The 16,467-nt window shown below is 48.1% G+C and overlaps 2 protein-coding genes and 1 non-coding gene across 10 annotated transcripts in view; 1 reads left to right on the top strand and 2 right to left on the bottom strand.

The window, feature by feature from the left end:
• Nucleotides 1-16,467, top strand: part of ABAT (4-aminobutyrate aminotransferase) — an 88,282-nt gene that overhangs the window by 64,331 nt on the left and 7,484 nt on the right. The window contains exons 7-13 of the mRNA XM_060122360.1: nt 6,392-6,472; nt 7,088-7,180; nt 7,671-7,733; nt 10,158-10,221; nt 10,704-10,852; nt 14,495-14,632; nt 15,448-15,615. Coding sequence (XP_059978343.1) covers nt 6,392-6,472; nt 7,088-7,180; nt 7,671-7,733; nt 10,158-10,221; nt 10,704-10,852; nt 14,495-14,632; nt 15,448-15,615 — 756 coding nt within the window. The remainder of the gene's footprint in view (nt 1-6,391; nt 6,473-7,087; nt 7,181-7,670; nt 7,734-10,157; nt 10,222-10,703; nt 10,853-14,494; nt 14,633-15,447; nt 15,616-16,467) is intronic.
• Nucleotides 1-16,467, bottom strand: part of TMEM186 (transmembrane protein 186) — a 45,621-nt gene that overhangs the window by 11,163 nt on the left and 17,991 nt on the right. For 4 of the 8 annotated variants that reach the window (XR_009535062.1, XR_009535064.1, XR_009535065.1 and 1 more), the window contains one exon: nt 8,948-9,241. The gene's annotated coding sequence lies outside the window, so the exon portion shown is untranslated. Of the gene's footprint in view, nt 1-8,947; nt 9,242-9,884; nt 9,976-10,018; nt 10,839-16,467 lie in introns of those variants that run through there. The other 4 variants (XR_009535068.1, XR_009535061.1, XR_009535066.1 and 1 more) reach the window with 4 other exon arrangements.
• Nucleotides 13,215-13,287, bottom strand: TRNAR-UCU (transfer RNA arginine (anticodon UCU)). The gene has a single exon. It is a non-coding gene; the product is annotated as a tRNA-Arg (tRNA).

Raw genomic sequence — 16,467 nt, forward strand, 5'->3', positions numbered from 1 at the left:
AATGAATTTTCCCTTGTAACCCAGTGTTTCCCAACTTTCTTTTTTCAATTATCACTCCATTAAGGAGCCTTTTTAGACATTAGTTTCCTGTTGCTGCCATCACAAACTGCCGCCAGCCTAGGGGTTTAAAACGTCATGCATTTATGGTTTCACAGATCTTGTGGGTCCGGAGTCTGGCCGGCTCAGCTGAGTGCTCTGCTTTGGGGCTCACGAAGCTGAGGTCAGCTCTTAGCTGCAAGCTCTGGGGGAGGATCCGCTTTGGGGCTCGGGCAGGTCGTTGTCAGAGTTTGTTTCACGTGGTCCTTCCATCGTCAAGCCAGCAACGGCTGGTCCAATCCCTCCCTCTGCCGCTGCCCTCGGCAAGGGGCTTGTGTGGTTGCACTAAGCTCATCCAGAAAATCTAGAACAGTCTCCTTTCTGAACTGAATATGAAGCTTACTTACGTCTGCAAAGTTCCCTCTGCCGTGTGATACTGGGTTGACCAAAAAGTTCATTGCGATTTTCCCAGAAAAACCCAAACGAACTTTTTGGCCAAGCCAATATATTCACAGTCCCGGGGATGGAATGAGGGTTGGGACATCTTCTTGGGGCATCTTCATAATTGTGCCTACAACACACCTATGGTGTGTGGTATATATGTATACGATGTGGTACATACGTAGATAATAAGCACCATAGAGATGTCTGTGCTTTCTATATCACAAGGGTAAGATGCTTTTCACCCCCACTGAATTCAACATGCCCTGACCCAGTTCCTATTCCCCCAGACCAAATTAGGCCGACCACTCCCCTTACTTCTAACGGCACATGAGTAGAATCGTACCGGCTGTGCCCTTTATCACGTCTGGCTTATTTCACTCAAAATCCATCTGAAGATGCATCCTTGGTAGCCGCAGAGGATCCATCCTCCTGGCTCTAATCATTCCATTGTGTGAACACGCTGCAATTAACATCCTACCTACCGCTGATGAGCATCTGGGTTGCTTGCTACTGTGAACCTTCCAGTGTGTCTTTCAATGGCACATTCACGCGTCCCATGATACAAGGCCAGTCCCTCTCTGGCCATAGTGAGCGCACACAGTTGGCCTCAGCAGATCCCGCCGGACAGTTTTCCAAACTGGGGTGGGAAATCTTCTCCCTCCAGCAGTGTGAGAGCTCCGGCCGCTCCCCACCCTCCCGGGCATTGCCTGTCATTGGGGCTTTCATTTTTCTCAGGTGTGACATACGTGTCCACACATGACAAAGAGTGTGATTCCTAAAAGGAAATCAAAGAAAAGCAGGGGGCCTGAGAGCCCGACCACGTCAGGAACCGACTATCCAGTCTTAAACGTTTTCCCTTGAATCTGAACAGCAGAAGATAATAGGAAAGAACTCGGGTCCTCTTTACCTGTGGGTGTGCCTGCCTGGGAGGGGCCTGGACGTGGTTCTCACCTCCAATTAGTTGACAAGTCTAGGGGCTGCTCCAGCAGAGGCCGCGTCCTCCGGAGGGTGTCTGGCGAGGCCCGTCGGTGGCTCCAGGCGTGTGTTTACATTCAGAGCCCCGCTTTGTTTCGAAACGTTCTGCGGATCCCAGATGCCTCAGCAGTTGGTGCTAAAAAACTATGTCAACAAACACACCAGACACATTTGCAGTGTCAGCTGCCTCCGGAGGCACAGTTGCCCAGCAGCACGTGACTTCCAGGCCCAGGGATTCTGATTTCGGGGGATGCCCTGCCCCCACCCATCCTGCCCGGGACCTGGACCTGGATGCCACCCCCCATCCTCCCTTCTCCCACCCAGTCCTGGGCCTGTCCTGGCTCTGCCCCCAACTTCCACTTGGAGTTTCCTCAACAGCCCCTCTTCATCACTCCCTCCCACCTCCACGTCTATTCTCACCTCCTCCAAACCACCCTCCAAGCTGCGCTGTGCCTGGAACCCTCTCCTGGTACCTACTGCCTTCAGGATGCATCCCAGCTCCTCCACTGCAAGTGTAAAGCCCTTTGTGATCTGGCTCCTGCTTCCTCGGCCTCACTTCTTGACATCTGTTTGCTTACTGATGGACGGAGTGCCTACTATGTGCTGGGTACTGTCCTTGGTGCTGGATTCGATGGCGAGATCACAGTCCAGATTACAGTCCAGAACAGTCTAGACCACAGTCTGGATCACAGATTAGATCCGTCTAGATCACCATCTAGACCGTAGTCTGGATCATGGTCTAGATCACAGTCTGTGCTGACGTCCTGCAGAGGGCACGGGGACCGGCACAACCTTAGAGAAGTGACAGCTGACCGCCACAGGCTCAGCAGAGTATATCTGGGGCATCAGACCAGACGACCGTTGATTGACATCTTGGGTCTTCCAAACTCTTAGCAGGAAATGCGCTCAGGTGGTGGTCAAGGTATTTTACCTGTCCTGGGCAGGTTCCTGCCAAGTCATTGAAGTTCTGAGAAGGGCTTATCAACCCTTTTGTACCCCAAACACATCATCCATTATTCATGTGCCATGTCACCTGGATCCAATATCTGGGTTCCAGTTAGAACTTCTTATGTCACCAGGGCCATCTCATTACATTGCCCACAGGTTACACAATAATTATTGGGCATTGCACATGCCCCGCCATTGCAATGTGTGATGAGTGCCGACTGACATCCGTGGCACCTTGGCTAGGCTGGCTGGAGGGCAGCTGGCCTGGTCAGCTGAGACATCAGTGTGACCTCCAGGCCTTTTCACCTGCGTGATTCTGTCCTTCAAGACTGAGCTCCTGCCTCATCTGTATGTTGTGTTTTCCCACTGGCTCCTTCTGAGCACCCAAGAAGGGATCCTCATGTTTGCAAATGAAGACTCTAAAGACCAGAGAGGTTAAGTGACTTGCCTCCGGTTGCACAGCCACTTAAACCAAAGCTCATTCTCTTCCCGCTACAGCAGGTCTGATGGCGAGGATTCTAGAAACCTGTCCTCAATTGATTCTGCTACCCAAAGTCCCAGGTATCTTCTGTTCTTCATGAATATCACGCTTTGCCAAACAGGAGTACCACCTCCACATCTTCCCTGGGCCCAGATAGGCAGTCACTCTGCCAGCCCGGCCATCCCCTCTGTGAGCCGCTTCCCCCGCTGCCAGTGATGGCAGTTCGCCTCCACCCTGATCTCGTGCTGTGCTTGATTTCTTTGGAGCCCCATTAATAACTCGAAGCCAAAACAAAAGGCCCCTCGGCAGCCCCCACAGGCCACCCAAGGTCTCTGGGCTGTGCCAAGTAAACTCGTGTCCGGCACTGACATTTTCGGGTGGAGACTGCTTGCGGCGTCTGGCAGAGGGTGGGATCTGAAGTCAACAAACCTGGGTTTGAGTCGTGGTTCTGCCCCTTCCCGTCTGTGTGACTTGAGGCAGGATGCTTGACCTCTCTGGGCCTCCGTTTCCCCAGCTCTACGGTGAAAACAGTTAACTCCCTCCACCGCTTATCCTAGACCCACCCGGCTGGTCACAAAGAAGAAGAGGCAACAGAGGTATGAGCCTGCCATGAACTCTAGTGGGCCACGCCAAATCCCAATGCCACCAGAAGGATGAGTGCTGGGGCCTCCCTATCCTTGGGTTTCCTCCGATGGAGTGATGCCCCCATTTGGATTTGCACTGAGTTTATTACACGATTGAGTCCGAGAGAGAGAGGGGTGCCTGAGAAGTTCCCAAATCCCAGGCTCAATCAAACCTTCCATACTTTTTAATTCAATGTTTTTATTTTTATTATTTATTTGGCTGTGCCTCTCGGCTTGCGGGACCTTAGTTCCCTGACCAGGGATTGAACCTGCACCCTTGGCAGTGAAAGCGCCGAGTCCTAACCACTGGACCGCCAGGGAATTCCAGACTCAGTGTTTTTATTTTTGACTAATTTCAGATTTACAAGTTGTGAAGATAGTTCCCATCTACCTTTTACCCAGTTTCCCCCAAGGTTAACACCTCACCTCTCTATGGTACCCCTGTCAAAACTAAGAAATTGACATTGGTGCATTACCTACTACAGACTTTATTCAGATTTCCCCAGTTTTTCCACTAGTGTCCATGATTTTGGTCCCCAGAATCCAATCCAGTACGCTGCATTGCATTTAGTACAATCCCTTTCTATTACCCAAATCCACTTCCTGATGACCTCATTGCTTGTCCATTGAGCAGACAGACCCCTCCCAGACTCTTACCAAGCCTTCCAGGGGGCACTGGCTAGACCTGGAGGGACTGGACCGCTCTATTCTTATCCCCATTTGCATTTCCATTTGTGTCTTTTCCATAATGGTGGACACGTGTCATCATTATACATTTATCAAAACCCATAGAAGGTACAACACTCAGCGAACCCTAAAGTAAAATTGTAACATTCTTTTTACACGACATTTTTCCGGCAATACAACGTCACCTTCAGTTAATGCGCCTTCGTTTACTTAACCTAATGTTGGCATTTAGAGTGGTTCTCTTTTTTGTTGTAAATAACACTCCCTCTTTCCTGGGTATCAGAAGCGAGTGTCTGTTTAGCGTCAGGCTTGCATTGTTGATTTCCTTACAGAGGGAAATCCTTCTCTGGACGCACATCTATCAGAATGGTGCGGGGGGGGGGGGGGGGGGGGGCGGGGAGGAATTTTTCTAACACTGCTTTTTCATATGCAGCTCATTCATTTATTAACCAGCTCCCTCATCAGATTGCTCTCCTAAGGCTCATTCTATTTAGAAATTGCAGAGCTACTGAAGCCTCTTTTTTCCCCGTTTTTTTTTTTTTTTTTAATTAAAGTGTAATTCACATGCAGTCAAATCCATCCTTTGCAGGTACAGTTCTGTGGTTTCAACAAATGCATAATCTGGGAATTCCCTGGTGGTCCGGTGGTTAGGACTCCACGCTTCCACTGCAGGGGGCACAGGTTTGATCCCTGCTTGGGGAACTAAAATCCCACAAGCCACGTGGCCAAAAAATAAATAAATAAAAACTTAAAAAATTTTAAAAATGCATAATTGTACAGCCACTGTCAAAACCCGGACATTTGCACACCCATATTCATACTGTTCACAGTAGCCCAAAGGTGGAAGCAACCTAAGTGTCCATCAGCAGATGAACAGATACAGGAAATGTGGCATATCCATACAGTGGAGTATTATTCAGCCTTAAAAAGGAAAGGAGAAAAAAAAAAAGGAAAGAAAATCTGCCGTATGCTGTAACATGGATGAACCTAGAGGACATTATGCTAAGTGAAATAAGCCAGTCACAAAAGGACACATAATGTTTGATTCCACTTATTTGAGGTGGTTAGCGGCCTCAAGATCAGAGACAGGAAGTAGAATGCTGGTGGCCAGGGGCTGGAGGGAGGGGAGAATGGGGAGTCAGTGTTTAGTAGGGGCAGAGCTCCAGTTTTGTAAGATGGAAGAGTTCTGGAGACGGATGGTGATGATGGTTGCATAACAATATGAATATTCTTAACATTACCGAGAACTATATGCTTAGAAATGACTAAGATGGTAAATTTTATGTTACTTGTTTTTTAACCACAATCCAAAAAAATCCAGACACAAACCATTCATCTCCCCAAACATTCCCCTGAGCCCATGGGTAGCCGATCGCACCCCAGCCCCTGACAGCCATGAGCTGTTTTCTGTCCCAATAGTTCTGCCTTTTCCAGAATGTCGTAGGAATGGAGCCCTGCAGTGGGTGACCCTCATTCCAGCTTCTTTCACTCGGCATCGTGACTTTGAGATTCTCCCGTGTTGTTAAGTGTGTGGGTAGATTGTTCCATGTCATTGCTGAGCAGCATTCCATGGTGTGCCTATACCACGGTCTATTTATCGTTTCCCCAGTGGAAGGACATTTGGGCTGTTTCCATTTCTTGGCAACTGAAGATAAAAGCCACAACAAACCTTCATATCCGTTCACATCTTTGTCTGACATATGCTGTCATTTTTCTCTTAGGTAAATACCTCAGAGCGAACTGCTGGGTCATAGGGTGTGTGTCTGTTTAACATTATAGGAAACTACCAACCTGTTTTCCAAAGTGGCCGTACCACGTTACATCCCCACCAGCCGTGAATGAGAATTCTCACCAGTAATTGTTATTGTCCATTTTTTGTTTTTCAATCATTCTGATTTTTTTTTAAGATTACAGATTCAGAGGGAGGTGCAAAAAATAGTACAAAGAGGTCCCATGTATTTTCTATCCAGTTTCCCCCAATGGTAGCATCTTACCTAGTGATAGTGCAATATCCCAACCAAGAAATTGACACTTTGTTTTAAACCCAGAGCAATCCTAGTGGATTTCTCTAAAAACGCAGGGAAGTATTTATATCATTCCCCACAGCATGGAACACATCCACTCTGAAAAGCATCGCTGGTGGGTGGGAGCTGGGTCAGGTCGAGAAGTCACTGCTGGTCTCCTGGCTTTTTTGCAGAGCACATTCATCAACAGACCTGCCCTCGGAGTCTTTCCTCCTGAGAACTTTGTGGAGAAGCTCCGGGAGTCCCTGCTCTCAGTGAGTCTGTGGGGACAGCTTGCCACCGTGAGAACCCACCTCTGCCCTTCACCATGCTGGCCCGCAGCTCTGGTCTCCAGGAGGCTGGAGCAGCAGGGAAGGAAAGAACTGAGATCCATAATGATTAAGGATGGGATGTTTCTACTTCAGTCTTGCTCTTCGTGCTGTGTCTTTCATGAAGAGTCTTTTTAATTTTCCTTTGCAAGAAAAGCTGGGATCCCTTGTGTGAGGGAAAAAGGGAACCCGGGGAAGTTAGTATTGATCCCACGACAGGGCCTTTGCCTGTGCCCTTCAGTTCTCCTTTGGGTTTCAGTTGCTACAAGGATTAGAGTCCTTCAGAACCCCGAATTCCCACCTGTAAAATGTGGGTGTCTCTGGGCAGAGCTTGCGTCAGGAGGGATGTCTGGGCTTTTCTTCGCCTTTTTTCCTCTCTGGCCTCCAACCTGGGGCCTTTTGGGGCCTCTCGTCCACCCTGCCCCAGTCAGGCTGCCTCCGGGACTGCATCCCTTTTTCCCTCCCAGACTCCCACAGCCTCCAGGGCCCAGTGTGCAGCCCCTGCAGAGGCCCCGCTCCAGCTGAGGGGGTGGGGAGCCCACAGCTGTTTCCCTCCCACAGGTGGCTCCTAAAGGCATGTCCCAGCTCATCACGATGGCCTGCGGTTCCTGCTCCAACGAAAACGCCTTCAAGACCATCTTCATGTGGTACCGGGTGAGGTTTGGGGCTTGTATGCAGGCAACGTGCACACACACACACACACACACAGGCCCCCCAGCCCCCAGCCACACACTCAGCCCTTGTCCGACTGTTCATCCCAGCTGGCCAGAGTACTGGACATCAGTGGTCATGGTCGAAATCCAAGGAGGGCCACTGCCTGGACCGGGTTTTCCAAACATCCTGGCAGTGTGTCGTGTAAAACCTCCCCAGTGTCCTTATACTGTGTTACCTGAAATAACATACCATCTCTTCATCTTCATTGTTGCCAGTAGAATAGTAAAGCAACTTATTCATCCATCTATTTATTTCATCACAAGGACAATGAATGGTCTCATGCTTCAGTCCATACGTGTAATGTCGACGCGTATATGATCAGCTTTTGAGAAAGCATCCCCTCGTTGACTAGATGTTGGGTTGGGTGGAAAGTGGGAGCCCTTCCTGCCCCAGAGCGTCTCTGAGAGTTTGTTCTGTTCCATTTTATCAGAGCAAGGAAAGGGGCCAATCGGGTTTCTCCAAGGAAGAGCTGGAGACGTGCATGATCAACCAGGTGAGCCCAGCATCCCCTCCTCCTCATGCGTGGGGCCCTGTCCTCCTCAAGTAGGAGGGTGTCTTAGTTAGCGCAGGCTGCCATAACAAAACCCCTAGACAGGGTGGCCTAAGCAACAGACATGTATGATGTATTTTTCTCACAATCCTGGAGGCTGGAAGTCCAAGGTCAATGTGCTGGCCAATCCAGTTTCCCAGGGCAGGCTCTCTTCCTGGCTTGGGGATGTCCACCTTCTCACTGTGTCCTCCATCTATCTCAGGGAGAGGGATCAGGCTCTCTGGTGTCCATTCCTATAAGGGCACTAATCCCATCACAGGGCCCCAACCACATGACCTCGTCCAACCCCAAGTACCACCCAAAGACCCCATGTTCAGATACCATTACACTGGGGGTTAGGGCTTCAATATATGAACTTGAGGGTGACTTAAACATTCAGTCCACAACAAGGGATCCTCAAGCATTCCAACCCCCTAGTCCATTCCCTTGGTTTCAAGGCCGGCCGAGTGGAACTCTTCCGACTAGCACTCATCAGTTTCCCAGGACAGCTGCCTGTATTTGACCCGTCTAAAGTGGCATTTCATGTATTCTCTAGAATAATCCAAAATGTCAACACAAATGTATGTGCAAGGGTGTTCACTCGTTGGTGTTTAGATTGGCAACCACCTGTATATCCAGTAATGGGGAAAGATGGATTAAGTGTAGGGGTTCCAAGTGGAACCCCAGCAGTTCAGGGAGGCACCAAGGGGGCCAGTGTTGGGGTACAACAGTCGGGGGTGCACGGGGAAGACCAAGTAAGGCTCCAAGATTCCCAGCCAGCTTCAGTCAGAGCAGGCCAGTCCTTCCCCTAAATCCCACTATGATTGAGGCAGAAGTGTATACCACTTAAAAAAAGGGGTGGGGGGTGGGTGTTTGCAGATCGAGAGCCACTGAATTCAGTTACCCACTGTGTCCAGACACAAAGTTTTGCAGCCAGGATAATCACAAAGGGTTTCTCTTGGCCTGGAGACACGTGTGCTATAATTTAGTGAAAACAGTGGGATGCAAATTGCATAGGCACTGTGCTCTCAACCGTGTAAATCAGCATAGGGGCACACCTCAGAGATACTGGGGGTTCGGTTCCAGATCACCCCGGTAAAGCAAATATCGCAATAAAGCGAGTCACATGATTTTTTTTTTAGTTTCTCAGTGCATAGAAAGTTATGTTTATACTATACTGTAGTCCATTAAATGTGCAATAGCCTTAACATCTTAAAAAAATGTACACGCGTTAATTCAAAAAGACTTCATTGCTGAAAAATGCTAACCATCATCTGAGCCTTCAGGGAGTGGTAGTAGCAACATCACAGATCACCGATCGCAGGTCACCACGACAAGCAGAATAATAACCCAAAAGTCGCAAATATTGTGAGAATTACCAAAATGTGACACAGAGACACGAAGTGAGCAAATGCCGTTGGAAAATGGCTCCAGAAGGCTTGTTCCATGCAGGGTTGCCACAAACCTTCAATCTGTAAAAAAGTGCAACATCTGTGAAGTGCAGTAAAACAAGTTACGCCCTATATATCACATTTGGAGACTAACAAAGGAATATGACAAGAGGGCATTCTGGGATTTGTGGGAAGAGGTCTTGGAGCTTTTCCCGGGGGTCTCAGGGACCCAGTGGAGATCAGCCGGCCTGAGAAAATGCCATATAACCTCCCAGAGACTCAGGGGCCCCCAAGGTGGCCTCTGCCGCGTCCCCAGCGGCTCCTGAGTCACTGGAGGCAGGTCTGGTTCCCTTGCCAGCTGGAGGGTCAGAAGGCAGTGCTGCTGTGCCATTCGCTTGGGGCTGGAAGAAGACTGGGGTTCATGAGTCCCTCCTGAGCTCAGGGGCAGCCCCGTGGGGAGAGGGAAAGCTGGGGGTCCCACCCTCCCGCTCTGGCCCAGCAGACCTCATCCAAAGCCTGGGCATGTCCTGTGTGGGGCCCAGCTCAACCTCAGGTCACAGGAGGCAGGTACCACCACCAGCACCTGGCCCATCTGTGGGCTGTGGGAGCAGTCGGGGGGGCAGGGGGACTGAGGCAGGGGAGTTTGAAAAGCCTGCGGACGCCTGCCAGTGATGGAAAGGAGAAAGGTGGGTGGTGAGGGCCCAGGGCCAGCGTGCCCGCCCACCTTCAGGCTTGACCGAGAAAAATGGGCCCACGTGGTGCAGAACTTGTGAGAAGACAGAGGTTCAGGATATCTATTTCATGAAATCTCTTGATAAAAAACAAACAGAAAACACCACGTGTGGGCTGGATACAGACCTCTGGAGTCCAGTTTGTAACTTCTGCCTGAGAGGGGATCCCGGTTCTCCTGAGACTTTCGTACTCCTTGAGGTTCGTGGGGGCCACCATGTGGGTCCCCAGCTCACAACCCTGACTGACGGCTGTTTCTTGGTTCCAGGCCCCCGGGTGCCCCGACTACAGCATCCTCTCCTTCATGGGTGCCTTCCATGGGAGGACCATGGGTAAGGAAGGCCGTGAGATCCCAAGGTGGCAGGTAGAGTAATAATAACAACAATAGTGACGGCTGCCTCTGATCTGACGCTGGCGGCTTCCACGTATTGTCTCATTGATTGCATACCGTTCCCTGGAGACTGGGGATGGCTGTTGCCACTTTGCAGATGTGGAAACTGAGGCTGGGCAAGGGAAGGAACATTCCAAGCCCATGCAGGGGCAGAGCTAGGATTTCAATCCTCGTCTCTCTTCCTTCAAAGTCTGTGTTAGTCTGTGATAGATCAGAAAGCAAAGACACACACACACACACTCACACACACACATACATACATATACAGATTAAGACACATGGGGGCCACCTCAGCTTCAGGATGTTCCCAGAACTGGGGTTCTGCAGGCACCGGGCCTCCCTGGGCTGCCCCATCTCCTCCTCAGAGACCGTCCATCCTCCTTCCCTGAGCCAACCTCTGCTCTTCTGTTGTGCTGGGCTTAGGTTGCTTAGCGACCACGCACTCCAAAGCTATTCACAAGATCGACATCCCTTCCTTCGACTGGCCCATTGCACCATTCCCACGGCTGAAGTATCCTCTGGAAGAGTTTGTGAAAGAGAACCAACAAGAAGAGGCCCGTTGTCTAGAAGAGGTAACCCCCAGGTCCTCCCCTCACCTCCCCCTCAACCCCTCACCCCAAGACTTAGCCCCGGGGAAGAGGAACACACAAAGAGTTTATCCAGGGACCCGCGTGGCGCTCCCTGGGTGGGACGGAGGGACGGGGGCGCTTCCTGCCCCAGTGTTCCATGTTAGGAAAGGTACTGAGACATTGATTTTGCACCCAGCCTCCATCACCCCGCTTCTGGTACCAACTTCTGTATCATGTGAGTTTCTTTGGGGACAAGCTTCATTGCCTCTGGAGTAAGAGAAAATGAATTGATGGAAAGAATACAGGGCAGCTCATAGGAAAAACAATTCCATGGGATCCTGTAGTCCACTGTGTGTCAGTCTTCTCCAGAATCCTGGGGCTTTTTTGGGAGCCCTGGAGGTTGCAGTGGCAGCGGGGAGGGACTAAGGATGGGCAACTCTTGTCCCCGTGCCTCCACTTCAACCACAACAGCCCCCCTTTGATCTGTCCCATATATTGGGGTTCCATGTAAGACATTGGAAGGATTCTGTTGCAGGGTGGGGGGTGGCGGGGAATGGCTATCACTCTTCAGATTTGGATTTGAGCTCACATAAGGCTGGTTTGCCTCTTAAGCTCATCATTCTTTTTAATTAATAGTTAACACCTACTAGGTGTAAAGCAAGGTGCTAGGCGCTGGGTATTTAGTGGTAAATAAAAGAGACAAGGTGATGCAGTCCAAGCAAAATAAGGCAAGCTAAATGTCACTACAGCTTTTCTAGTAACTACATTTTTTAAAAGTAAAAATAATTGGGTGAAATTAATTTTAATAACATTTTATTGAACCCAGTGTATCGAAAATATTGTGTCATGTCATTAATATTTAGAAATTATTGATGACATGTTTTTATCGTCTTTTTTCGTGTTAGATCCTTTGAAACGCTGTGTGTATTTTACACGTAGAGCACATCTCAGTTTGGACCAGCTACATTCCAAGCGCTTGCTAGCCACATGTCTTTCCTGCATCCTATCAGAGAGTATAGGGTAGTCAGAAACACAGCACTGGACAAATAAGCAAGAAAATAGCTATATGATGACAAATTGCAGATGACACTGATTGCAAAGAAAAGCATCTTAGAGCTTCCCTGGGGCAACTGGTGAGACCGAGGCTAAAACTGCATCATCCAAATAGAAGGTTTTTCCTTAATTCTGCATAACAGGGAAAGATTGTACTTGTTACTCTATCCAGGTGTACGGTTTGGGTTTTTTCAATTATGTGTAATTATTAAATTATTTAAAAAGTATCACAATTATTTTTTTTATATTTTATAAATTTATTTATTTATTTTTATCTTTGGCTGCATTGGGTCTTCATTGCTGCACGCAGGCTTTCTTTAGTTGCGGTGAGCGGGGGCTACTCTTCATCGCGGTGCACGGGCTTCTCATTGCGGTGGCTTCTCTTGTTACGGAGCGTGGGCTCTAGGTGCGCAGGCTCAGTAGTTGTGGCTCGGGGGCTCTAGAGCGCAGGCTCAGTAGTTGTGGCGCACGGGCTTAGTTGCTCCACGGCATGTGGGATCTTCCCGGACCAGGGGTCAAGCCCGTGTCCCCTGCATTGGCAGGCGGATTCTTAACCACTGCACCACCAGGGAAGCCCCAAGTATCACAATTATTAGTCTTTAATTATCTGTAAGAAGATGCCCATTTTAGAGCAAGAGTTCAAGAAATATAACCTCTTGGGGAAAATAAGATGCTTTTCTCACTGTTAACAGTTAAAAATTTTTTTCTTATAATGACCTATAATGGAGGAGAATCTGAAAAAGAATGTGTGTGTGTGTGTGTGTGTGTGTGTGTGTGTGTGTGTAACTGAGTCACTTTGCTGTACACCAGAAACTAACACATTGTAAATTAACTATACTTCAATTTAAAAAAATAGTTTAAAAAAAGTTAAATTCTTATTTTTATTTTTTGGCTGCATTGGGTCTTCGTTGCTGCACGTGGGCTTTTCTCTAGTTGTGGCGAGCAGGGGCCACTCTTTTTTGCGGTGTGCGGGCTTCTCATTGCGGTGGCAAAGTGATTCAGTCATATATATATGTATGTATATATATGTATATATATATTCTTTTTCAGATTCTTTTCTATTATGGATTATTACAAGATATTGAATATAGTTTCCTGTGCTATACAGTAGGACCTTGTTGGTTATCTGTTTTATATATAGTAGCTTGTATCTGCTAATGCCAAACTCCTAATTTATCCCTCCCTCCCCACACTTTCCCGTAAGTTTGTTTTCTATGTCTGTGAGTCTGATTCTGTTTTGTAAGTAAGTTCATCTGTATTTTTTTTTTTTCATTTTTTTTTTGGCCGCACCGCGTGGCATGCGGGATCTTAGTTCCCCGACCAGGGATCGAACCCATGCCCCCTGCAGTAGAAGTGCAGAGTCTTAACCACTGGACCACCAGGGAAGTCCCTGGATGGCTTTTTAGATTCCACATATAAGCGATATCATATGACATTTGTTTTTTTCTGTCTGGCTTACTTCACTTAGTATGATAATCTCTAGGTCCATCTATGTAACTGCAAATGGCATTATTTCATTCTTTTTTATGGCTAAATAATATTCCATTGTATATTTATACCACATCTTCTTTATCCATTCATCTGTCAATGGACATTTAGGTTGCTTCCACCTCTTGGCTATTGTAAATAGTGCTGCTCTAAACATAGGGGTGCATGTATCTTTCAAATTAGAGTTTTCTCTGGATATATGCCCAGGAGTGGGATTCCTGGATCATATGGTAACTCTATTTTTACTTTGTTAAGGAACCTCCATACTGTTCTCCATAGTGGCTGCACTAATTTACATTCCCACCAACAGTGTAGGAGGGTTCCCTTTTCTCCACACGCTCTCCAGCATTTGTTATTTGTAGACTTTTTAATGATGGCCATTCTGACTGGTGTGAGGTGATACCTCATAGTAGTTTTGATTTGCATTTCCCTAATAATTAGTGATGTTGAGCATCTTTTCATGTGTCTGTTGGCCATCTGTATGTCTTCTTTGGAGAAATGTCTGTTAGGTCTTCTGTCCATTTTTTGATTGGGTTGTTTGTTTTTTTGTTATTGAGTTGTATGAGCTGTTTGTATATTTTGGAAATTAAGTCCTTATCAGTCGCATTGTTTGCAAATATTTTCTTCCAGTCTGTAGGTTGTCTTTTCCTTTTGTTTATGGTTTACTTTGCTGTGCAAAAGCTTATAAGTTTGATTAGGTCCCATTTGTTTATTTTTGCTTTTATTTCTATTGCCTTGGGAGACTGATCTAAGAAAACATTGCTACAGTTTATGTCAGAGAATGTTCTGCCTATGTTCTCTCCTAGGAGTTTTATAGTGCTGTGTCTTATATTGAATATTTAATTCTTTAAGCCATTTTGAGTTTATTTTGTGTATGGTGTGAGGGTGTGTTCTAACTTCATTGATTTACATGTGGCTGTACAGCTTTCCCAGAACCACTTGCTGAAGAGATTGTCTTTTCTCCATTGTGTATTCTATGTAATGATAAGACACTATGACATTTTCAACTTAAATTCCAGGGGTCCACAGCACCCCACATGCCCATCCTCCGAGGCTGCCCAAGAGCCTCCACGAATCCTTGTCATGTCCCCCTTTGGAATCCAGGTGGAGGACCTGATCGTGAAATACCGGAAGAAGAAGAAGACGGTGGCGGGGATCATAGTGGAGCCCATCCAGTCTGAGGGTGGAGACAACCACGCATCGGACGACTTCTTCCGGAAGCTGAGGGACATCTCCAGGAAGGTCAGCACACAGGGCCAGGGCTGGATGGGGCCATGGGCCATTTCCAGTTGGCTTTCCAGAGCAAAGGGTTAGCCTGGGGTCCTTGTAAACTTCCAGATGTTCAGAGGCTGCCTGTCGGCCTCATGGGTAGAGAAGTTGGGGGTGAGGGCAGGACGGGGGATTCTCCCCTAAAATCTTATTCCAAAGTCAGTCTCCAACCTGCCGTCCTGGTCGGGGACATTCCCAATCAAGAGAACATCCTGGGGAAAGCCTCAGCCTCCTCCCTTTTCTTTCTAGGGACCCCACCTCATCTTTCAGCCCATTGTGGTCCACACTGAACAGAAGCCAAATGAACAAACTTCATGTTAATATCATGTCTATTTTAACGTGTCTTGCACGTATAACTGGCCTGTCCAAGCAGTCAGTTCACGGATAAAGGTGACATGACACGAGTTGATTTAAACACAAATGCTAAGTAAATAATAGTCCGGGTGATGAGCAGAGCTGGCAGACACTGCACCGGAAGTTTGGGAAATGGGGCTGCCTTACAGTTGGGACACCCTTCCTTCTGAGCACGTCAACTTGCTCAGGGACCGAAGCCGATGGTTCAGGGAGCATTTGATGTTCCGGTTTCGTACCGGCTGAGCAGTTTGAGGCCACGTGCAGACACAGCCCTGCTGGAACTGCCCTCCTGCAGCCTTAGTTTGGTTTTGCACAGCCCAAGAACACAGGCTTGGTTTGAGGTTCAGAAAGCAGTGGCTCTTGGGCTGGATTTGGGGGTCCGACGTGGGCGAGTTGCGCTGGGTGTTTATTTCTCCTTCATTCCATGTCGGCAGCACGGCTGTGCCTTCTTGGTGGATGAGGTCCAGACCGGAGGAGGCTGCACCGGCAAGTTCTGGGCCCACGAGCACTGGGGCTTGGATGACCCAGCAGACGTGATGACCTTCAGCAAGAAGATGATGACCGGGGGCTTCTTCCACAAGGAGGAGTTGAGGCCCAACGCTGTGAGTGTGGACCCTCTCCTGTCCAGGGCAGGGGAGGGAGGCGGGGCAAGGGGCATCGACTTCTCATTACTGCTTCTCTCTCACCAACAAGGAACTAAGTGAATACCTAATGTGTCACAGAGGTTTCCTAAAGCCTAGTTCTTATCAATTTAATTTAAAGCCAATGATTACGATTACCCCAGCTCTCTCTGCAGGGCTGACTTCATAGCAGTCCATTGTCAGGCTTCTAATTTTTGCTTTGTGCACAAGCAAAAATAGTTATTAGCTGCTGCTCTGAATGGAGCATTTGCTCCGTGCCTGGCCCAGTTCTAAGTATTCCTCTTGTACTTTTAATCCTTACAACAGTCTAACCAAGTAGATGGTATTTTTCTCTCCCGTTTTGCTAATGAGGAATCAGGCACAGAGAGGTTAAGTAAGTTGTCTAAGGTTACACAGCCTGTTAAGTGACAAAGTCAAGATTTAAACCCAGAGCTCATACTCTAAACCATTTTACTCTACTGCCACTTGTACATATGGATTCTCATACACACACACACACACACACACACATGCACAGAGTCATCAAGGGCCCAGGATCGTTCCTTCCACCATTCCTGCATGTAGCTTCTACCCTCAAGGTCACTTCATGATCCAAAATGGCTACTGGAGCACCGTCTCAATTTGATGCAGTAGGAAAGAAAAAGGAGGGAAGGATAAAGTGGCCCCCTTCTCGTCTTTAAGCAGCCTTCCCAGAAATCCCACAACATTTCTGTTTCTACCACTTTTGACTAAGATCTGGTCACATGGCCACTCCTAGCTGCAAGAGAGGCTGGGAAGTGTGTTTTAGTTGGCTGCATTGACACCCTGAAGGGG

This window comes from Lagenorhynchus albirostris, chromosome 15 (assembly GCF_949774975.1).
Source record: "Lagenorhynchus albirostris chromosome 15, mLagAlb1.1, whole genome shotgun sequence".
Classification (NCBI taxonomy): Eukaryota; Metazoa; Chordata; class Mammalia; order Artiodactyla; family Delphinidae; genus Lagenorhynchus; species Lagenorhynchus albirostris.